This window comes from Macrobrachium rosenbergii, chromosome 31 (genome assembly GCF_040412425.1).
Source record: "Macrobrachium rosenbergii isolate ZJJX-2024 chromosome 31, ASM4041242v1, whole genome shotgun sequence".
Lineage (NCBI taxonomy): Eukaryota > Metazoa > Arthropoda > Malacostraca > Decapoda > Palaemonidae > Macrobrachium > Macrobrachium rosenbergii.
This window is the reverse complement of record NC_089771.1, coordinates 8,300,258-8,325,048: the sequence shown is the minus strand read 5'-3', so window position 1 is coordinate 8,325,048 and position 24,791 is coordinate 8,300,258. Positions and strand designations below refer to the sequence as shown.

Genomic DNA, 24,791 nt, shown 5'->3' with positions numbered 1-24,791 from the left:
TCCGGCGCTTGCACAGAACCAGTACAAAAAGAGGCATGATTCTGTAGCAAAAGCCCTCCACTGGAGCCTGTGCAAGAAACACCTGCTAGCTTGCAGTGATAAGTGGTACGAACACCAACCTGAGGGAGTGATAGAAAATGACCAGGCAAAGATCATCTGGGACTATGATACCAGAACAGATAAGGTGATACATGACAACAGACCAGATGTGACGTTGATTGACAAAATCAAGAAGGAAGTATCACTCATTGATGTCGCAATACCATGGGACACCAGAGCAGATGAGAAAGAAAGAGAAAAAATTGTTAACTATGAAGACCTGAAAATCGAAATAAGAAGGATATGGGATATGCCAGTGGAAATTGTACCCATAATCATAGGAACACTAGGCACGATGCCAAGATCCCTGGAAAGGAATCTGGAAAGACTAGATGCCGAAGTAGCTCCAGGACTCATGCAGAAGAGTGTGCTACTAGAAACAATGCACATAGTGAGAAAAGAGATGGACTACTAAGGAGGCAGGATGCAACCCAGAACCCCACACTATAAAAACACCCAGTTGAATAGGATGATTGATAGACCAAAAGAAAAAAAAAAAAAGAATAATAATAATAATGCTAAGAAAATTCACAATGTCAAGATTAAATATTCGCAAATTAAAAATCCACAGTTATGTCAATAAATTGTATTACTCATAAAAGATACAAACACTTGTATCTTACGAATATTATAATTTATGGATAAACAGTAAACCCCCCATATTCGCGGAGGATGCATACCACCCCCGCCCCCGTGAATAGATAAAATCCGCAAATACTTAAAACCTTCTCAAAACACTTAGAACTGCCTATTTTGGCAGTTCAAACACAAAAAGATAAAACTCTAAAAATGCTTATTGGTATTATCCTACTTGCGATGGGGTTAGGTTCCAAAAAACCCATCGTTTGTTGGGAAAAACATATCTCAAATATAGCCTAGCCTACACTAGGGTATTCAGTACCATGTATACATATATGGTAGCCTAGCCTACACTTTTAAGTATACTCTATATACATATATGGTGTAGTAATTTTTAAGATCAGCTTATTCTGGAGGTTCATGCTAGCCTGCATTATACTGTACTCTATATTCACAAATTAATATCGATTATACAAACATCAGCATAACGAATATGCATTTTTTCATTGGGTCTTTTCAAATGTTATGCTTTACTTCACTGCATCCAATAATATTGTATATATTCTTATATTGCTTTTGTATTATAAGCTGCGGTCATAGCGATCAATGTTCTGGTTTATTTTGCCATATTCAACTCAGTTCAGAGCGCCTTTCTTGCTTCTAGTTAGCGTAAATGAATCTCTAGATACTCTATTTATGTGGGGCAAGGTTATTTTTCGTTATATGAAGTGTTTTCAAGTCGAAATATAATTTAAATACGTCTCGTTGTGAAATTAATTTAGCTATTTTTTTTTTTTTTTAATAGATGACGTTGGCCTTTTGGGGGCATGTTTGTTTTGTGTAAAAAATACCAAGATTCCGTTAGCTATTTTCACTTGGTTTCATCACAATACAAGCTTTATGTATTTATCTTTTATCGGCGTGAAAACAGCAGTAATATGTGCTCTTTCATGCCCAGTAGTTCTGATTAAAATGCTTTCTCTCCAATTTTATTTACGGCCGAGTATAATTTATAGTCATTAGCAGCTTGAACATTATTTTCTCAGCTTTAGCTACAACTTGCAGCTTAAATTTAGCACTATATTTCCTTGCCGATCTTTTATCCACAGCGAATAAGGGTATAATGTAAAAATATATCAGTCCTATTCTACTTAACGTCATTTGTAAATAACTATAGTAATCGCTTACTACCGCACGATGGTTGAAATATAAGCAAAACAGCTGTTGTTGTCAGATTCGGTTACAAGCAAAACAACAGTTTTTCATTCGGTTGTTTATGGCTGTACGCATTTACGCAAGAGTATAACATTACTAACAATACTTTTATCATTCTCTTTTACTTTTTTTTTTTTAACTAGAAGATGGGATAAAGAGATGGAGGAAAAAAAGTTGGTCTGTTGTAATTTGGTCTCTCTCGCTGCCTGATTGTACGCTGCTGCCTGCGCCCACGCAAAATTTAAAAATATTTTTCCTAAATATTGTTGCATCAGCATTAATTGCTTACCCCATCGCAATATCGAATTATCATTAGGTGAATTTTTGTAACTCGAGCAATACCTGGGTACCTCAGTATTTTAATAGTTTTATCACAAAAAGTGCATTTAGTCATAAAAATTATATGAAAACACAGTAATCAGTGAATATTTCTCAAAGGAAAATGCCGCGAATGGGTGAATTTTCCGTGAATATGATATGTATGTTCCACAGAGAAATTCGCACTGCAAATCGTGAGAACACGAATATGGGGTACTGTAATTGTGGATTTTTAATAATAATAATAATAATAATAATAATAATAATAATAATAATAATAATAATAATAATAATAATAATCATCATCATCATCATCATCACCATCATCATCATCATCTTTATTGGTTAGCTCTTTTTAATAGTTGCTTTACCTTAAATGAACTGCCCCATTATATTTTGCATCGCCATAATTTTGTTTTTCTGTAGATCTGTTCGGTCATTCCACAAAACTGGCAAGGCAGTCTTTTCCTCACTTAATTCATCTTTTACTTATCGGCAGGGTTTCAGAAACAGACATGTTCAGGCTTCAGTAAAACCTCCAAGACAGGAAGAGGTTCCAGGTGCAGACATGTTCAGGTCTCAGTAAAACCTCCAGGACAGGAAGAGGTTCCAGGTGCAGACATGTTCAGTAAAACCTCCTGGACAGGAAGACCAGGTGCAGGTTTCAGTAAAACAGGAGGAGGTTCAGGTGCAGACATGTTCAGGGCATCAGTAAAACCCCCAGGACAGGAAGAGGTTCCAGGTGCAGACATATTCACAGGAAGATGTTCCAGGTGCAGACATGTTCAGGCTTCAGTAAAACCTGCAGGGCAGGAAGGGGTTCAGGCTTCAGCAAAACCTCCAGGACAGGATGAGGTTACAGGTGCAGACATATTCAGGTCTCAGTAAAACCTCCAGGAGAGGAAGATGTTCCAGATGCAGACATGTTCAATCTTCAGCAAAACCTCCAGGACAGGATGAGGTTTCAGGTGCAGACATGTTCAGACATCAGTAAAACCTCCAGGACAGAAAGAGGCTCCAGGTGCAGACATGTTCAGGCTTCAGTAAAACCTGCAGGGCAGGAAGGGGTTCCAGGTGCAGACATGTTCAGGCTTCAGTAAAACCTGCAGGGCAGGAAGGGGTTCCAGGTGCAGACATGTTCAGACATCAGTAAAAAATTCAGGACGAGAAGAGGTCCTGTAAAAAGGTTTGAAAAGTGTAAGAGGAGAAAAACCTCACAGTTGCACTATGAAACAACTGTTGTTAGAGGGTGGAAAGCAAGGCGGAAGAAAGAGAATATGAACAGAGGTATGGTAAAAGGAATGAAAGGGGTTGCAGCTAGGGGTTGAAGGGATGCTGCAAGGAACCTTAAGTGATGCCTATGGTGCACTAACGGCATTACTCCCCGTGGGATCACCATTCAATAAAACCTCAAAGACAGGAGAGTTTCGAAGAGTGTCTACCTGATGCAAACATTCCAACTAGTGTAATATTTATAATTTTCCACTAATTTTCTTTGAAATAGGGTTTTGTTAATTAATTTTCCTCAGCGCAAGTATAAGGATCTCCACCCATGTCCAGTAATTCTACATCAGAATTACCCATATTTTTGCTCACTGTTATAAAATATTTAGTCCTGACATGGTAAATATTGTAGCAATTTTTGACCTTGTAAAAACAAAACATCCTGATGAATATGTAATTAAAATCGAGCGTTGTGGTTCACAAAGATTTTGACAGGAAGCACTAGTCTTCAGTGCTGTTATTTTTTTTCAATAAACTGATACTGACTTTAAACTGCAGAATAATTATACAGTAGCAGCTCAACTTAACAGATGCTTTGGATTGGCACTTAACATTCAATGGAAGAATTCCACTGGGAAAAACCTTCGTAATATGGTGACTGATAAGCACAGAAGTCTGCTAAGTTGATGTTCATTAGAAATCCTCCCTGAAAGAACAGTTAAGAAAATGTTTGGCATCTGACCCCCACAAAAAAAACCTAGATTCCTATTTTGGTGGATTTTTTGGCAATTTTTAAGTCACAAAATTTTCCACGTAACAAAGCTTTCTGAGTAATATAGTTTTCCAAGTAATAAAGCCTTCCAAGAAACAAAACTTTAGAAGTATGTTAGTTTTCCAAGTCAAGTAACAAAGTTTTCTGAGTACCAAAGTCTTCCAAGTAATAAAACTTTCCAAGTTACAAAGTTTCCCAAGTAACAAAGCCTTCCAAGTAATAAAACTTTCCAAGTGACAAAGCTTTCCAAGTAGCAAAGCCTTGCAAGTAATAAAACTTTCCAAGTAACAAAGCTTTCCAGAGACATAGTTTTCCAAGTAACAAAGCCTTCAAGGTAACAAAACTTTCCAAGTATCAAAGTTTTCCAAGCAACAAAGCTTTCTAAGTAACATAGTTTTCCAAGTAACAAAGCTTTCTAAGTAACATAGTTTTCCAAGTAACAAAGTTTATCAAATTATGAAGTTTTCCAAGCAACAAAACTTTCCAAATTATACAGCATTTCAAGTAACAAAGCTTTTCAAGTATAAATAAAATAATATATATATATATATATATATATATATATATATATATATATATATATATATATATATATATATATATATGAAAGTTTCAGTCTACTGGAAAATTTTTCTGAGAGCAAACTAAGTAACTAAAAACTAAATTACATTAACTTAGAAATTTTAATTCAACAGTTGACGCATGTCAACTATTTCATAAATGGCTGGACTTTTATTATTATTATTATTATTATTATTATTATTATTATTATTATTATTATTATTATTATTATTATTCAGAAGATGAACCCTATTCTCATGGAACAAGCCCACAAAAAGGGGCACTGCCTTGGAATTCAAGCTTCTAAAGATTATGGTGCTCATTAGGAAGTAAGAGAAGGTAATGGGAAATACATATGGAAGAGATCTCACTTATTAAAAAGAATAAATAAATCAATGAATAGATAAAAATGTATTAAAATGTAAGGAGAATAATGCCCTTATTGCCTGGAAGAGGACTGTGTTAAGTGGTGTGTTTGTTTGGTAAAAATGAAATGCATTAGTTTGGTTGAGTGAGGAAGAACTGGGTTAAAACCTGGAACCTCACCTGTTGAGCCAAATTGGTTATTCAACCAAAACTGCTTGATTGTAGCTTTCCAGTTTTCCAGCCTAAGTAAGGTCAGAAATTGCAGTCTTGAACTCCAGGGATTCTGAAAAAAAATTTTTTTTTATAACACAATATAAAGAATCATGGTGAATACATTTATAATTACTTCCCAGAAAAAGTGGGCTAATTTTAATAAAAGTCTGTCTGATGATAAAAATGTAAGATTTCACAAAAATCATTATATCTAATATTTAAAACAAGTAAGATTTCACAAAAATCATTATATCTAATATTTTAAAAGTAAGATTTCACAAAAATCATTATATCTAATATTTAAAAGTAAGATTTCACCAAAAATCACTATATCTAATATTTAAAACAAGTAAGATTTCACAAAAATCACATCTATTTAAAACAAGATTTCACAAAAATCATTATACCTAATATTTAAAACAAGTAAGATTTCACAAAAATCATTATATCTATTATTTAAAATGTAAGATTTCACAAAAATCATTATATATAATATTTAAAACAAGTAAGATTTTGCAAAAATCATTATAACTAATATCTAAAAAGTAATATTTTTCAAAAGTAAGATTTTATAAAAAGTCATTATATCTAATATTTAAAAGTAAGATTTCACCAAAAACCACCATAGCTAATATTTGAAACACGTAAGAGTCACAAAAATCATTATATCTGATATTTAGAACAAGTAAGATTTCACAAAAATCATTGTATCTAATATTTAAAACAAGTAAGATTTCACAAAAACCATTATATTTAATATTCAAAACAAGTAAGATTTTGCAAAAATCATTATAACTAATATTTAAAAAAGTAAGATTTCACAAGTCATTATATCTAATATTTAAAAAAGAAAAAAAGTAAGATTTCGCAAATATCATTATATATAATATTTAAAAAAGTAAGATTTCACAAGTCATTATATCTAATATTTAAAAAAGAAAAAAGTAAGATTTCGCAAATATCATTATATCTAATATTTAAAAAAGTAAGATTTCACAAAAATCATTATATCTTTAAGAGGTGCAAAGAAATGAGCAGGAGAAAGTTACTGCTACTTTATTGGAGACGCAGGCCGTTTATATAGCGGCGGACTGACATCACACAAAGGAGTACAATGGAACCTCAGTGACCTGAGGTCAATTACAATTGACAATAATTACAATGCATAAATACAATTCTTGTGCAAAGAAAAATGGACAATGACCAACATGACAACATTCTGACACATGTACAAAAGGGACAGATACAAAAAATAGTAACAGTTATAAATTTACATAGAAAGACATGGCTGGTTCAATATGGCTGTTTTTGCCTGACCCGCTCCTATAGGAGTGGAACTAAAAGAAAACGGGTCGCTCATCACAGATCACAGAAGACTCACTCAGTGGAGACTTCACATATCTAATATTTAAAACAAGATTGCACAAAAACCATTATATATTAACATTTAAAAGTACGATTTCACAAAAATCATTATATCTAATATTAAAAAAAATAGATTTGGCAAAAATCATTGTATATATTAATAATTTAAAATGTAAAATTTCACAAAAATCATTATATCTAATATTAAAAGTAAGACTTTACAAAAATCATTATATCTAATATTTAAAAGTAGGATTTCACATAAGTCATTATATCTAATATTTAAAAAAGTAAGATTTCACAAAATCATTACATCTAATATTTACAAGTAAGATTTCACAAAAATCATTACAGTATATTTAATATTTCAAACAAGAAAGATTTCACAAAAATCATTATATTCAATATTTAAAACAAGTAAGATTTTACAAAAATCATTATATCTAATATTCAAAACATGTAAGGTTTAACAAAAATCGTTATATTTAATATATAAAAACAAGTAAAAAATTTGCCAAAGTTTTCTGCTATATGAAACTCTCAGCCACGACCCTTGAAACTCTCAGCCACGGCCCATGAAACTTTCAGCCACGGCCTGGTGGTGGCCTGTGTTGTTAGTGGTACCAGACACAAATCATGGCTAACTTTAACCTTAAATAAAATAAAAAATACTTAGACTAGAGGGCTGCAATTTGGTAAGTTTGTTGACTGGAGGGTGGATGATCAACATACCAATTTACAACCTTCTGGCCTCAGCAGTTTTTAGGATCTGAGGGCAGACAGAAAAAGTGCGGACGGACAGACAAACAGCCATCTCAATAGTTTTCTTTTACAGAAAACTAAACAAAGGCTAGATTTTACAAAACTGTTACAACTGATGTCGACAACGACTCAGTCCACAGAAAGCGACATTTCAAAAAGTAATATATCTGATACACAGTTGAATTCATAAGTATCAGTAAGCAGCAACGGATATTTCAATGAGTGACGTCATAGTGTTCAGAGCACGCTCTTCTTTGCCACCAGTAAGTTCCAATTTTGCTTTGTGCACCTGTTCTGTACAAACAGTACTTTATGTACAGTGTACTGTGTTTCAGGATGAAAAAAGTACAGGGCGGGTGAGTGTGGGAGCTGGTACAGCTCTCCGCTCTTCCGAGGGGTTTTACCATTGGGATATCTTTCGAGTGTGGTTCTGTGGTTGTGATTCCTTCACTCACTGTTGCTTATACCAATGTCTTCATTATAGAAGACGCTCGATCTGGGGGTAGTAACTCCAGCATTCCTGAAAGCTTTTTTCTCTGGTATATTTAGCAATATTTATACCTAGAAATTCATGTTAGTATGGAATTTCGCCGGGTGACACAGGGACGAGCTCAGAAAAGTGCAGGACTGTATTGACTTTATATCATACTGTACTTAGATAGGCATGAAGAGTACAGTAACCAACTTGCAAACATTCCAACACACAAACGGCCGTCCGGAACATAATTTGTTCGTAAGCAAAGTGGTGTCTGTCTTCAAATGATTAAAGTTGAATTTTTTTCAGTTCTTATATAAAAAAAAAAGGCCTCTAGTTAATATGCATCGTTATAAAAGAACAAAAGTGGGCTATTCACAACCACAAGAATGGTGAGGTCATTGTAACCATGGACAAGGTGATAAGTACTAGATAGCGGTGTGTGTTAAGTAAAAGTGAATCTAATAAAAACATTAGCGTAGGCACAACCAGTTTAATCATCATGGATTCAGAGATCTAATGATTTAACTGCTTGTTCCCGCACTAAACAACCAGGCTTCATCTACGCGGTTGTTCATTGCCTAATGTTTGCGTATTTCCTCCTCACTTTTATTCACCTCTGTTTTCATTCAAACTTTGTCCACCAACATGGGCTGGTGTCCTGTGTTTTCATGGTGTCATTGTGTTCTTTTTTATACTTTTAAAATGTGTACACTTTTTGTCTTATTAGTGACAAAGTGTATACAATTATTTTTTCACCCATGAAGATGCAATGGATTGCTGCCCTAATACAATTCAACTTGCATTTTATTTCACTTACAATTTTATTTATTTGTTAATTTATGTTTTTCTAATAACTGACCTTCTCTTCCTGTATTTCCCATTAACCTCTGTTGGTTCTTTTGAACGAACACCATAAAATTCTTTGGAAGCTTGAATTTCATGCCCATGGCCCCTGTGGTGGGCTTGTTCCATATGACCAGGGTTCACCTCTTGAATAATTTTAATAATAATAATAATAATTTCATCCCTGAGAATGCATCGGGTTTAGAATAAATGCAGTTTTATCAAAACCCCTTTCCTGGAAGCCTGGATCATGATTGAAGACAATGAAAGGTATGGTACAACAGAGAAATTTGCGATACATGACGGAATTCCTCGAGGAATCAGTGCATATGCCTTTACTTTCAACCACAGTCATGACAGATGATGATATTATTATTTTTATTATTTTTTTTTTAGTCTATCACAGTCCTCCTATTTGACTGGATGATTTTTATAGTGAGGGGTTCCAGGTTGCATCCTGCCTCCTTAGGAGTCCATCACTTTTCTCACTGTGTGTGCTGTTCCTAATAGCACACTTTTCTGCCCGAGTCCTGGAGCTACTTCGGCATCTAGTTTTTCCAGATTCCTTTCCAGGGATCTTGGCATCGTGCCTAGTGTTCCTTTGATTATGGCTACAATTTCCACTGGCAATTCCATAGCCTTCTTATTTCGATTTTCAGGTCTTCATACTTATCAATTTTTTCTCTTTCTTTATCATCTACTCTAGTGTCCCATGGTATTGTGACATCAGTGAGTGATACTTTCTTCTTGATGTTGTCAATCAACGTCACGTCTGGTCTATTGGCACATATCACCCTATCTGTTCTGATACCATAGTCCCAGAGGATCTTTGCCTGATCGTTTTCTATCACTCCCTCAGGTTGGTGTTCGTACCACTTGTTACTACAAGCTAGCTGGTGTTTCTTGCACAGGCTCCAGTGGAGGGCTTTTGCTACTGAATCATGCTTCTTTTTGTGCTGGTTCTGTTCAAGCGCCGGACATTCGCTTGCTCTGTGGTTCATAGTCTCGTCTTTTGTCTGTCTCATGTACTGTCCGTGCATTGGTTTGTTGTGCCATTCCTCTGTTCTGTTTTGCATTCTCCTGTCTCTGTATATTTCTGGATCTTCGTCTACTTTAATTAGTCCTTCTTCCCATGCACTCCTTACCCACTCGTCTTCACTGGTTTTCAGATATTGGCCCAGTGCTCTGCTCTTGATGTTGTTGCAGTCCTCTATGCTTAGTAGCCCTCTCCCCCCTTCCTTTTGTGTTACGTATAGTCTGTCTGCATTTGCTCTTGGGTGTAGTGCTTTGTGTATTGTCATGTGTTTTCTAGTTTTCTGGTCTATGCTGTGGAGTTCAGCCTTCGTCCACTCCACTACTCCTGCTCTGTATCTGATTACTGGTACTGCCCATGTGTTTATGGCTTTCGTCATGTTTCTGGCATTGAGTTTTGACTTGAGTCTCGCCTTAAGTCTCTGCATATATTCTTTCCTGATTGTGTCCTTCATCTCTTGGTGTTTCATATCCTCTCCTTCTATTATCCCCAGGTATTTGTACCCTGTCTCACCTATGTGTTTGATGCTATTCCTGTCTGCTAGCTTTATCCCTTCAGTCCTTGTTACTCTGCCATTTTGTATGTTGACCAAAGCGCATTTTTCTATTCTGAACTCCATCCTGGTGTCCCCAGATACAATCCTTACGGTCTGAATTAGGGTACTGTAACAAACATCCATTAAATGTTTTTATTTTGTAGTGTAGTCGTAGGGTAATTTGTTTCTTTTTATGCAAATATTCAACAACCCTCTTAAGAGGTTGTTCAGTTGTTTGGTTGTTGCTCAAAGGAATTGGTCTGATTCTTATTTGCTTTAATTCCTGTTCTTGTTTTTCTGGAGAAATCAGTTCTCGCCAGACTCCTGCATGGGTCCTACTTTTTTTTTTCCGTCCTCCGACCAAGGGTTCTGAGTTGTGGGGTAATGGTGATATTTATTTTTAGAGTGAAGTTTTCCCGATCTTTTGCCGATAGTTGTATGTGTATTGGATTTTGGGTATTGTTTGTATTGAGTAATGATTGTTACTGTTTGTTTGTGAAATGTATTATCAATGGGACCCTGTGTCTTTTAATAACCATCTTTTTGTAGCAAATCCACACTAAAAATCGGCTAGGAAGCAGATCATATAGAAGTTACGTCAAACCGAGTTGGGTATGTTGCAAGTGGGGGCCTGTCCGGGATCTCTTAACTGTTTTTGTTGACTCATTGCCTGATAGCTTGGAACCTCTTCTGTCTCAAATCGCTGCTTGTTGGTGCACTGGTATTGCTCACGAGAACTCGCATGTGACATTGCCGTCATACCCCATAAAATATCATTTGGTTATATCCTAATGATCATATTTAAAGCTATGATTCCCTCAATTCATTTTTTTGCCAATATTACCTCAAGTTTTGAAAGCCGAACTGCTCTTGTCTAATGGTAATTTGTTGGAGGACCATTATATTTCAGACTCGGTAAATATTGGTGAACATGCCTTTTGATGTGCACGAATTTACAGGTAACCCTTCCCTGGATTTAATCACCGGCAATTCCCCTAGAAAAGATGACTGGATATATCTTGCTAGACATTATCACGTGCAGATTGAGTTTGGAATGACCAAAAATGAAATTAAGACAAGCGTTATCCATGATCTTGTACTTAATAACACTTTGCCCGAGGATGATCTTGATTTTTGCAAGTCTGATGCAGAAAAGCATCTAACTATGCAGTTTCAAAATCTGGAGGCTACGAGTGAGTAAATATTGGAAATGGATGCTGCTCGAGAGCGAGAGTTTCAGATTGAGAAACTTAGGTTAGAGAAGGAGAAGCTTGCTCTTGAAAAGGAGAAATTGGACAAAGAACTCGAACTCGCTAAGCTGAAGAGCCAACAGCCTTCGTCCAACGTTTTGTCAGAACCCCTTCCTTTTGATGTGGCTGAGGTAAGTAGGTTAGTACCGAAGTTTGAAGAGTCGGATCCTGAGGTTTTCTTTAGACAATTTGAGAAGACGGCAACTACATTAGCTTGGCCTGGAGAATTTTGGACTATATTAATACAAACGGTATTGGTTGGAAAGGGGCACTTGTTTATGCTAATCTTGCAGTAGAGGAATCAAAAGACTGTGAACTGGTGAAAACGACTAGTATGGCAGCTTATTAATTAACTGTTGAAGGCTGTCATCAGCAATTCCAAAAGCTACAAAAACTCCCTGGTAAGACTTACGTTGAGTTTGCAAATGAGAAATTTAAATTTTTAAAAAATGGTTAGTGTCATGTTCAGTAAATGATTTTGATTCTTTGTGTACCGTATAGTTATGGAAGAATTTAAAAGGTGTATACCCGTACCTGTTAAATTGTATTTGGAAGATGGGGAAATAACTTGACTTAAAAAGGCTGCCATTGCAGCGGATTCTTATTCTCTATCCCATAAAGCTCAGAATCAATCGGTTGGTGGTAGAAATTTTAATGTAAAGTCTGTCTCTGTCAGTTCCCCTAGGGCTCAGAATGGTGATGTTAGTAAGCTGTCTCAGAGTGTCTGGTCAAAGAGTAACAAATCTGATATATCTTGTTCTTAATGTAAGAGGATAGGTCACAGTATTTCTGAATGCTAGTCTAAAAGCTTTAAAAAGTCAAAGCATTTCAAACCCTTAACAGGCCAAGATAACAATGATATGGCTCAGCCCCATCTGAATTTAAAAATTCAGCCAAGTACACAACCTACATATATTTTGAGAAATCAGAGTGGTAAGGACGAAATGTCTGCAGATAAAGACGAAAAGGATCCATTTAAAGGATATAAATTTAGTGGTAAGGTTTCCTTAATAGACTGTGACAATTCCATCAACGTAAATATTCTCCGTGATACAGGGTCAGCTCAAAGTATCTTGGTAGGTAGTTGCCTCCCGGGTGTTGAGAAATCGTTCCCAGGTGAACGAGTCTTGCTGAAAGATTTGTCAGGAAATCCTAGTCTCCCTTTGGCCAAAGTTAACTTGGTCAGTAAGTTGATTTCAGGTCCTGTGATTGTTGGAGTAATATTTCAGCCATTACCGGTGAATGATGTACAGTTTTTGTTGGCAATGATCTTGCTGGTACACTTGTTGTTCCTGACCCCGTAGTTGTGGAAAGCCCATTACTGGACGATCCCTCAGCTGATATCGAGAGCGAGATTCCTGGTTTATTTCCCAGTTGTGCTGTCACTGGCTCACAAAGTAGGAAGGCTTATAAAAATAATGAAGAAAGCAGTTCATCCTTTGAGTATCTTCAATTGCCCTTTAGCAAAGACAGCTTGATCAAGGCACACAAGAATGATTCTACATTAACTGATATTCTAAATAAGGCTGTCGACAAAAAGGATCTTGTTACTAATCCTGGTTTTTATTTTGAAGGTGGAGTTTTGATGAGGAGATTCCGTCCCGCTGATTGCCCAGCTGAATTATGGTCGGAAGTACATCAGGTTATACCCCCAAAATGTTTTAGAGATAATGTGATGTCAATGGCCCATGATGGAATACAAGGTCATTTAGGAGTTCACAAGACTTTCCAAAAAATTCTCTCTCATTTCTTTTGGCCAAAAATGAAGGCCGATGTTTCAAAGTACATACAAACCTGCCGTGTTTGCCAACTTGTTGGTAAAGTGAATAAACCCATTCCACCTGCTCCTTTATAAGATTATTGTGGACTGAGTGGGACCTTTGCCTAAGACAAGGAGAGGAAACCAGTACATGCTTACTATTATGTGCACAATGACTAGATACCCTGAGGCAGTTCCCCTCACGAATATTAAATCTAAATCTATAGTACAAGCATTGTTAAAATTTTTCATGTATTTTGGGTTCCCAAAGGTTATTCAGCATGATCACGGGTCAAATTTTACTTCAAAGGTGTTTGCTGAAATAATGAAAGGGCTTGGTGTAGATCAATGTTTCTCCACAGCTTACCATCCTGAGTCACAGGGGGCTCTAGAACGTTTTCACCAGACTTTTAAGACCATGGTTAGAAAGTATTGTCTTGAGACCCAGTCAGAGTGGGATGAAGGTTATCAATATTTACTATTTGCTATTAGAGAAAGTAAGCATGAATCTTTAGGTTACTCACCTCTTGAATTATTGTTTGGGAGAGAGGTTGGAGAACCTTTAAGAATTTTAAAAGAATCTTTGCTTTTGCAGGATCCACCAGATACAGTACAGTCATTTTCTCAACTTTTTGTGAAACTGAAGACCACTTCACCTCAAGTTCAAGCTATTGCTACTGAAAATTTAAGAGAAAGACAAGTTAGAATGAAACGTAATTATGATCGTAAGAGTAAGTTACGAGCTTTTCAACCTGGTGATAGGGTTTTAGTTTTCATGACAGTTTCAATGGGTCCTTTTGAAGCCAAGTATTCAGGTCCTTACCTTATTAAAGAAAAGTGGATGAACTTAATTATGTAATAAGTACTCCTGATAGGAGAAAAGATTCAAGAAAGGTACATGTTAACCTTCTTAAAGGTTGTCATGGCAGAACAACAGAGACAGGCTCCTCACATAATGATGTAAGCAGAACTCCCTCTCAGAATGTAGTGTCAGCCATGAAACCTTTGTGTTCTCTGGCTGGAGAAGTACAGTTAGGAGCGAAAATTCTGAGGCTAAGAGAAATCTTGGTGGTAAGAACCCACATATGGATGATGAAAAACTTTTAGATTTGATTCACTTATTTGAAATGTATCCTGATATTGTAAAAGATTAACTGGGTTTGTGTACCATTTTAAGACATGATGTAATTCTAATTGAGGGGGTAACCCCAATCAAGCAGTCTCCCTACAGCCTTAACTCACAGAAAAGACTTAGGATGAAAGAGGCCGTGCAGTATCTCCTAACAAACAGCTTGATCGAGCCATGCTGTAGTCCCTGGGTTTCACCATCTCTACTGACTCCTAAAGTGAACGAATTGACTGTAACAGATTCTTTTCCTTTGCCAATGTTAGACGACCTTATTGACTCTGTAGGTAATGAAAAGTTTGTTACGGTAATGAAAAGTTTGTTACAAAAATTGACCTTCAGAAAGGTTACTATCAAGTATTACTTACTCCTAAAGCCACAGGGATTTCTATATTTGTAATGCCTGATGGTCTTTATAAGTATCTGAGAATGTCATTTGGAATGAAAAATGCACCAGCAACATTCCAGAGAATAATTAATTATGTTATTAGAGACCTGGAAGGTATATTTGCTTATCTTGATGATCTCTTTGTAGTGTCTAAAACATTTATTGAACACATACAGAAATTACATAAACTTTTTTCCAGGTTGGGTGAGGCAGGGCTGACTATCAACCTAAAGAAAAGTACATTTGGATGTGCAACCATTACCAATTTGGGACATGAAGTTGGATGTGGTCTTACAAAACCTAAGACTGCAAAGATTGATGCTATCTTGAATTTCCCTGTCCCCACCAACCACAAGTCCCTGATGAGTTTCCTGGGAATGGCTGGTTTCTACCATCGTTTTTGCCCCAACTTCTCAGCAATAGTGGCTCCTTTGACCTCGATGCTGAGTCCTAAAAGGGATTATCAGTAGTCTGATGAATGTCAGCGAGCTTTGATCATTATGTTAATGTTGTCTTCTGATCCTGTTCTTTGTTCTCCGGATTTCACACAACCTTTTGAGTTACATGTTGATGCTTGTGATACGGGATCAGGGGCAGTGCTGCTTCAGAAGAGTGGCATGACAGACGTTCTTCATCCTAGCTCTATTTTTCCTTGAAATTCAAGAAACACCAACTCAGTTACTCAACGGTGGAGAATGAGGCGCTCTCACTGATTCTAGCATTGGATCACTTCAAATACTTTCTTCAAGGTTCTCCATTTCCCATTTGTGTCAGAACTGATCACAGTCCTTTAAGATTTATAAATAAAATGCAAAATTCTAATCAAAGGTTAATGAGATGGTCTTTGTTACTTCAGGAGTATGAATTAGTAGTAAACCATATAAAAGGTGTAGAAAATGTAATAGCTGATACTTTGTCACGTTCAAGCTAAAGGTATGTGTAACATGTTCGATACTTGTCCTATGCCAGGCCTTAAGGGGGGAAGTGTAACAAACATTCATTAAATGTTTTTATTTTGTAGTGTAGTTGTAAGGTAATTTGTTTATGTTTTCATGCAAATATTTAACAACCCTTTTAAGAGGTGGTTCAGTGGTTTGGTTGTTGCTCAACGGAATTGGTCGGATTCTTATTTGCTTTAGTTCCTGTTCTTGTTTTTCCGGAGAAATCAGTTCTCGCCTGACTCCTGCGTGGGTCCTACTTTTTTTTCCGTCCTCCAGCCAAGGGTTCTGAGTTATGGGGTAATGGTGATATTTATTTCTAGAGTGAAGTTTTCCCGATCTTTTGCCGACAGTTGTATGTGTATTGGATTTTGGGTATCGTTTGTATTGAGTAATGATTGTCACTATTTGTTTGTGAAATGTATTAACAATGGGACCCTGTGTCTTTTTAATAACCATCTTTTTGTAGCAAATCCATACTAAAAATCAGCTAAGAAGCAGATCATATAAAAGTTACGTCAAACCGAGTTGGGTTTGTTACAGTATCTATTTCCTTGATGCTCTTACTATACAGCTTGATGTTGTCCATGAACATCAGATGGTTCATTTTGTTGCCTCCTTTCTTGAGTTGGTACCCAGCATTCATCTTTTGCAGTACTTTTGTCATGGGAATCATGGCTACTACGAAGGGTAGTGGGGACAGTGAGTCGCCTTGAAAGATCCCTCTCCTGATGTTAACCTTTGCTAGTCTTATCCCAGAACTTGTAAGTACTGTATTCCAGTTGTGCATTGTATTTTTAAGGAAGCTGATGGTGTCTTCCTCTGCCCCATATATTTTCAGGCATTCTATTAGCCACATGTGCAGTATCATGTCAAAGGCTTTCTTGTAGTCAATCCATGCCATGCTTAGGTTGGTTCTCCTTCTCTTACTATTCTTCATTATCATTTTGTCTATTAGGAGCTGGTCTTTTGTGCCCCTACACTTCCTTCTGCAGCCTTTCTGTTGGTGGGGGATGGTGTCTGTATCCTCTAGGTAGTTGTATAGCCTTTCACTGATGATACCTGTTAGTAACTCCCACATTATTGGTAGGCAGGTGATAGGCCTGTAGTTACTTGCTATATTTCCCATGTTCTTGTCTTTCTGTACTAAGGATGTTCTCCCTGTGGTCATCCATTTGGGTGCATGGTGGTTTGTGATACAATGCTGGAGTTGTTCTGCTATTCGTGGGTCTAGGCCCTCAAGTTTTTGAGCCAGTATCCATGGACTTCATCGGGACCTGGGGCTTTCCAGTTGGGCATTATCTTTAGTTGGTGTCTGACTGTGTCTGTCGTGATCTCGGTGAATCTTTGTTTTATTCTCCCCATTTCTTCTGCCTAAATTTCCTGGAGCCATGTTGCTTGTTTGTTGTGTGATACCGGATTGCTTCACATGTTTTCCCAGAGTCTCTTACTTGGTTCGGCTTCCTCGTGATTGTCTTTCCCTCTTAGTTGGCTGTATAGTCTTTTCTGGTTGGTTCCATAGAGTTTGTTCTGTTCTGGTGGTATCCTTTATTCCTGTTCATGTACCGTTGGATCTTATGTGCTTTGGCTTTAAGCCTCTGTTTTATATCTTCTATTGTGTTGTTTAGTCCCTTCTCCTGTACTTTGTATTTCTCATTCAGTCCCTCTCTTATTTTCTTGCTTCTTAGCCTCTTTTCTACAATCTCTTTCAGTTTACTCAAGTCAGATCTCATCATCATGATTTGTTTTTCCAAGCACCTTTTCCAATGAGGCTGCTGTTTTGGTTTCTGTTGGGTTGGTTGTGATGGTGGTTTTGGTGTTTGTATCCCCATGAGTTCTACTACTTGTCTTGCTCCTGCATATGCCAGGTTATTTGTTTCTGTGATACTGGTGGTGTGGCTTAGTCTCATTATTTCATTAACTTCACTTGTTTTTCCCTTAGTTTCTTTGTGTTGTAGGCTTTCATGGAGGGGATCTTTGTTCTTTCTATATCTGGCTTCATTCGTTGCCTGATCTTTTCCACCCATTCCGACCTCTCTGTTACATCTTTGGTGTTTCCTCGTGCGTCGTTGTTTGGTAGCTCATCATTCCTGTCGTTTCCTGTGTCATCGTCTCTTAGTTCATCTTCTCGTCTTTCGTGGCTGGGTGTTGTTTCTCTTTCCAGTTCCTCTCTTTCTGTTGTGGAGAGCCAGTTCTTTTTCTTTATGTCCCTTACTTGGTCTGCCAGCCTCTGTTCTGTTTTAGGGGCGTTATTTCTCTCATTCCAGATGCTGACCAGTCTTCTTCTGTATACTCTGTCGTTTACTCCTGATGTAGCATCTCCATTTTTCCTTATTTTCTTCTCTTGTCAATTTCGTCTTCTGGTTGGCCTATGTAGCTCCAGTCTCTGGTTGCTGGTTACTGTCGTTGTGGTGGTCAGTTGCTGGATGACAACCTCCAAGTACCTGACTGTCCTCCCCGCCGACTGGGTTGTACACCTGGCTGCCGGACAAAGCTCCTCTGTAGCCAGAGGTTCCATTTATGTCGTTATCGTTTATTCTTTCATTTCTTTCCATCATTGCTGAGTTTTGCTATTTAACCCTTAGCTGGACCCTACCCCATCGAGAATAGGTACTCATTTACAGCTGAGTAGACTGAGGAACTTATGGTAGAGATCCTTTCCCAAGGAATCAATGCTGAGGAGAATGTTCACCCATCCAATGACTGACCAGCCCCAATGTTGCTTCACCAGTCCATCGATGAGCTAAACCACTATTATTATTATTATTGTTCAGATGATGAACCCAATTCATATGGAACAAGCCCATAGGGGCCATTAACTTGAAAACTCAAGCTCCCAAAGAATATGGTATTCATTTGAAAGAAGTAACAGGAGGTATAATGGGAAATACAGAAAGAGGAAATTGGTTATTAGGAAACAGATAAATTAACAAATTAATAAATAAATACAAATGTTAAGTAAAATATTAAAATACAAGTTGAATTCTATTAGGGTATTAATGCATTGCATCTTCGCTTGAACTTCTGAAGTTCTAATCGCACGACATCCTCTGGGAGGCTGTTCCACAGTCCCATGGCAGATACTGCAAAGGAATGCAAAAAGGAGGGCGTCTCAGAAGAGTTCAGACGATGGAAAAGTGGGATGGAGAAGGGAGGATTAAAATCAGTACCAGCAAACCCCAAGTTCATGGACCGAAATGGAATATAAAAGTTAGGCCCAAAGCCAAGCACTGGGACCTCATCAGTGTTGAAAGGGAAATTGGGAGTAAAAATTTTTTAAAGGTTTAACAGGACGAAAACCTCACACTTACACTATGAAAGAATTGTTGGAAGAGGTTAGAAAGGAAGATGGAAGAAAGATATGAATGTAGGTACAACAAGAGGAATGGAAGGGGTTGCGGATAGGGGCAACAGGGACACTGCAAAGAACCTCATGAGGAAGGACACAGAACAAATAAGAATTTAGGCAGAAAGTGCACACGATATACCAGGAAGGAAAGAACTCAACGCGAGTCTAAACCCATAAACTGAAATCTTGGTGTTAAAACATCAATGATATTGATGATTCTGACAATGGTCAGATGCAAGACGTCACCCTGACACCGAAATGCAGAGTAAAAAGAAGCACTCTTCTGGATTCCTCTGAAGCAGTGCAGAACCTCCCAAGGAATTGCATGAAACCTCTGTTTTGTAATTCAAAAAAAAAAGTTACCATGTGTGTGAGAGAGAGAGAGAGAGAGAGAGAGAGAGAGAGAGAGAGAGAATGGAATGGAATGGAAGATAGAATTTAGGCCAAAAGGCCAAGCACTGGGACCTACGGGGTCATTCAGTGCTGAAAAGGAAATTGAGGGTAGAAAGGTTTGAAAGATGTAACAGGAGGAAACCCTCGATGCTGCACTATGAAAACAATTGACAAGAGGGTGGAAAGAAAGATATACGATAGAGGATGTGAACGGAGGTGCAGAAAAAGGAATGAAAGCGGCTGAAGTAGTGCCTAGAAATCATGGCATGAGGTGCACTGGTGGCACCACCCCCTACAGGGGAGAGCGAGAGAACTAACGTGGCAAAAGGTAGAGGAGATCCAGCAAACACTAAAAAACTTGACACCTGTTATTCTAGATGAACTACAACACCTAATCTGTCCCTCCTCAAATAGAGTAAGAGCTGCTAAATTGGGATAAACAGCAAAGCACAAACAAACAGCTAAGCTTACGGAGAGAGGGATTATGCACTAGGCTACAACAATGGCAAAACTAAAAATACTGTACTAAATAAACAACTCTTGATGACAGAAAATTACTGCAGTTAGTTACAACTCTAAGAAATAATCTTGAGAAATTTAAAAAGGAACCAGATCTGAATAGGGATCGCTCAGGTAACCGAATGCGTGGAGGAACTTTGTACACGCTATTAATTATTATTATCATTATATTATGTCGTGCAACTGGAACTTCTGAAGTTACTGCCCTAATACAATTCAACTTGTATTTAAATATTTTGCTTACATTTCTATTTATTTATTTATTACTGTAATGTGTCAATTTATCTGTTTTCTTAATAACTGATCTCCTCTTTTTGTTATTTCCCATTACTTTCAGTTCCTTCTTTCAAATGAACAACCTTTTCTTTGGAAGTTTGAATTTCAAGTCAATGGCCCCTGTTGGCTTGGCTCATATGAATAGGGCTCATCTTCTGAATAATAATAATAATAATAATAATAATAATAATAATAATAATAATAATAATAATAATAATAATAATAATAATAATAATAATAATAATAATAATAATAATAATAATAATAATCGTCTTAGTAGGATTTATTACACGAGTCACTCTCCAGTAACAAGGTAGGATCCTTGACAAAACAGAATAAAAACAGGTTCTGACGTAGGAAACCCCTATTTTTGGTAGTTGCTGTTGAGTCCTCAAGGAGTTACCTTCCATGGTCTACCAGAACCCCTTGGTGACCAAACTAATATCAAAGAATTCTCTTCTAGTTGGTCTTTTTGGCCAGGTATTGTGTCGTAATGATTAACATTGTAGCACGTGATGGAGTATACAACGGACTCAAAGATAAGAGGGCACTTTCCCTTATCTTCAGCAAAGCTGAACCCAGTTTTTCCATCGTCAAAAGAACCTGCAAGAAAGAGAAGTGACTACTGTGCATGCACATCTGCCCTCTTGTTTACAACTGGGCTGTTAAAAGACCAAGGAGCCATTACTCTCTGTTGTTCAATGCAGGATGATCCCTTGCCCAAATCCCATGCCTTTTCAACAGCTACTACAAAAATAGGTTTTTCCTACTTCAAACTCAACAGCTACCAAAAATAGGTTTTTCCTACGTCAAAACCTGTTTTTTGATAGTGTAGTTGCTTGTTTCGTCCTCATGGAGCTTTACAAAGAAACTGACAGGTGATGAAAAAGGCTTAAGCTCTCAATTTTTAATCCCAACACCCCAAGTTCCATTCTTTATTCCAAATACTCTTCAGGTTTTGGTACAAGGAACAAGAAACTATACACAAACTTACGTTTTAGGATGTAGTTTTACAGTGGTTTACCTAAGCATGCTGGGCTTGGTTGCAGTACTGTCGCCCTTCTCCCAGCGATAGTTAGCACCCTCACCATCAATAAGAACCCTGGTTTTCTGCTGTAGCACCTAGGGGCTAAGACTAACCATGCCACCTACTGATACACAGTGCAGTCGAATTTGTTTGAGGACATGGCATTAATTTAACTGATGACTACCCTGTACATTCAGAGACTTCTTCGAAAGAAACATTTCTGAAGAAGGCCAATGACGTACTTACTTTCCTAATATCATGTGACCTAGGAAAGGAGTGTGGATTTGCCTTTTTAATGAGAAACACTACAATCATTCTCAGCCCTTGTGGGGAGAGTGGTTAGTTTGTGCTGGGGTGAAGGAAAATAGGACCCTCTGGGATGTCTGCTGTGACTTCTAGGTAACCTTAAGTGCTTGAACCAGGCATAATGTCTTGTCTGCTAAACTGAGTTTCCTTATAAGGATATATTTCCTTTTTAAAGGATCCTCTTTCTTGGCCAGGAATGATGGGCCAAGGGACAATAATAATTGATGGCCAGCTGTTTGCATGATGCATCGTCCCCTTCTGAGAGCAGCCCAGTTCACTAATACGAGCTCCTGATGCTAATGCAATCAAGAAGATTGCCTTTTGTAGCATATGCATTGTGGTTTTATTGGGTTTGCTGAACTGAGGGGTTGATAGAAGTCTAAGCACCTTGTTCAGGGACCAAGTAATTGGAAGCCTTTCAGAAACGGGCCTTTGTAGAGCAAAAGACTGCAAAAGGGAAGTGACAATATCTATACTAGAGTCAATCCTGGATCCATAAAGCAAGGGTTCCATTAATGCAGCCTTGTATACCATGACTGTTGTAACCAAAAAGCATTTGTCTTCAAAAGGGTATATAAGAAAAATAACGTGTTTCTTATAGAAATCTCAACTGGGCTCTCAGTATGGATATAATCTAACCATATCTTCCATACGGACTGGTATTGCTGGATAGATGATGTCCGTAATTTTTGCACTAGGTACCTAGCAATATTGGGTGAGTAATTTTCACGATAGATATTTTTTTAAAAATCCAAATGTGAAGGTCTCGGCTCAGAAAGGAGGATGCGTAAACGACTTTCCCTCCTACTGTCTGGGACAGAACAGCGGACAATAGTGGAAATGATCTTTTCGTCTGTTGTTAAAATAACAGGAACCAATGCCTGTTTGGCCAATTTGGGGCTATTAAGTAAGCTGTTCCTTTGAAGGTTAGAAGTTTGCTCAAAACCTTCAAAATCTGGGATAATGGAGGAAAAAGATATCGTCCTCCCCTTGTCCCAGTCTTCAGAAAGGCATCTCTTACTGTTGCTCCAGGTTTGGAGACACATATATTAGGAGTTTGTGATTCTCATACATGGCGAACAGGTCCACTTCCGGTTGTGGAGGCATGCTGGCTATTGTTTGAAAAGCGTGGTTGTCCAATATCCACCCTGTTGAGGGTGTCGTTTTCCTTGATAGAGAATCTGTGAGGTGAATTGCAAACATGTGCCACTTCCTTGCTTGCGCCATCCAAAGGATGGCTAGCATTATTATATTGAGAGGAGGTGAACTTGATCGCGACCTCTTGAAATAGGATGTTGTAGTCATGTTGTCTCTCTCTCTTCTGGAGGTTTGAGTTTTTTGAGACAAAAGACAGCCATCAGCTCCAGGAAACTGACATACGAATTCCTAAGAGAAGCTGACCACCTCCCTGCCACCTGACGATCCTCCCAATGTCCTCCCAACCTGTCAATGAGGCATCTGTGTGTATTGTCACTCATACAGATGGAGGAGTCAGGATGACCTGTTTCTCCAGAGATCCCTTCCAAATCCAAGGCCAAAGTATCTCCCCTACTTTTTTAATCTTTTGATGAGGTCGGTCTTGCATTTTTTTTCTTGCATGCGATAGCCAGAATTTCACATTTTTAGTTGTAATCTAAGTATTGGATCTATTACTGATGTGAACTGCAGCAGGCCCATCATACGTTCTGGGCTGTGCAAGGAACCTTTTGAGGACTTGCCTTCTTCTGTTTTGAGTACGATGGGGAGAGACAACAGGCCGTGAAGAGTATCCCAACACAGTCCCAGCCACTGAATGTGTCTGCTGGGCGTGGGGTGGGATTTTTTCAAATTGATTATAAAACCTTTTGACTGTAGTCTGTTGACCATTGCGCTTTCGTTTTTCAAGCTCTCTTTTCTTGCGGGCGCCCCAGATCAACCAGTAGTCTAGGTTGGGTATTAGTTGTATTCCTTTTTGTTTGAGTTCTCGAATGAATTTCGTTGCTAATTTTGTAAAATATTCTTTGGATCTGTATCTTTCCCTATCTGGAACCTTGGGAAGGGACAGAAGGGAACGGCTATAGGGACATGCCAGTATGCATCTTTCATATCTATAGAAACTGTCCAAGTCCCCTTTGGGATGATTCAACGTACTTGGGCAACGGTAATTATCCAAAACTTTTGGCAAACAATGTGCTTGTTCACTGTTGATTGGTTGAGAATCGCTCTTCTTTTGGAGGAATCCTTTTTGAGGACACTGACGAGACGTACTTGGTGGTGAATATACACGTTTCTCTATGGGCTCCATTAACAGGGCCTTTCTGCACATATAAATAATGTTGTCCCCCCACAGGGAAAACTTCCACTGTCTGTGATGTCTTCGAAGCCGACCCCAACCATACAACTCCTCTTGGTATCTGCCTCCTCCTCCTCCTCTGTCTTTGCCTTTGATAGACATTCCAGGTGTTGCTTTCCTTATTCCCCCTATAAGATGGTTTTTGACATTGTGAAAAAGGGTGTTATTGCTGTTGTTGTTGTCCCTTTGTAGGGAATTGTCCCTTCTGACCACCTGCCTGTTTTTTGAGGAAAACTTTTAGGGGTGACTGAAGGCTTATATGATTTTTCATCACAGCAAGCCTTTTTTGGAGTTGGGTAAATGGAAATTTTGGGTTCTTTGTTTCCTGAATTCCCTTTTAGTGGAGCGGGATAATGGGAAAGAAGTGCAAATGGTGATACAAGCAACAGATTTGGCATGAGAACTCTTATTATCCCCATAAATCAAAATCAACCTCCGGCCACCTCAATATTTGGCTGTTTCCAAGATGGCTGACACTTTTCCAAAATGGCGGCAAATTTTGTATATTTCAAATATTTTATTTCATAAATCCATATAATGATTGAGAATTTGTATTTGGCATTCTTACTATCATGAAAAGATAAAGTGAACCCATTTCCAATAAGCCTATAAAACCATATTTCCAAAATGTCCATATAATGATTAAAAATGTTTTTGTATCAATTAGTTTAGTTTTGCATTCTTACTGTCATGATTCCTTTTGCAGCCACACTTAGAGTTCTTGGCAAGAACCCATCTTTCCAATATGTTGCCACCAAAACTGGA

The 24,791-nt window shown here is 37.8% G+C and overlaps 1 protein-coding gene and 1 long non-coding RNA gene across 5 annotated transcripts in view; one reads left to right on the top strand and one right to left on the bottom strand.

Annotated features, from left to right (window-relative positions):
- Positions 1 to 3,987, top strand: part of LOC136855353 (uncharacterized) — a 39,466-nt gene extending 35,479 nt beyond the window's left edge. For 3 of the 4 annotated variants that reach the window (XR_010857989.1, XM_067132277.1, XM_067132274.1), the window contains one exon: positions 2,711 to 3,987. Coding sequence is in view for 2 of the 4 variants with exons in the window: in XM_067132277.1 (XP_066988378.1) it covers positions 2,711 to 2,744 (34 nt within the window). In the remaining 2 variants the exon portion in view is untranslated. The remainder of the gene's footprint in view (positions 1 to 2,710) is intronic. The other variant, XR_010857988.1, reaches the window with a different exon arrangement.
- The window catches only part of LOC136855354 (uncharacterized), a 93,114-nt gene that overhangs the window by 54,521 nt on the left and 13,802 nt on the right, over positions 1 to 24,791 (bottom strand). The window contains exon 2 of the long non-coding RNA XR_010857990.1: positions 5,315 to 5,417. This is a non-coding gene — a long non-coding RNA (uncharacterized lncRNA). The remainder of the gene's footprint in view (positions 1 to 5,314; positions 5,418 to 24,791) is intronic.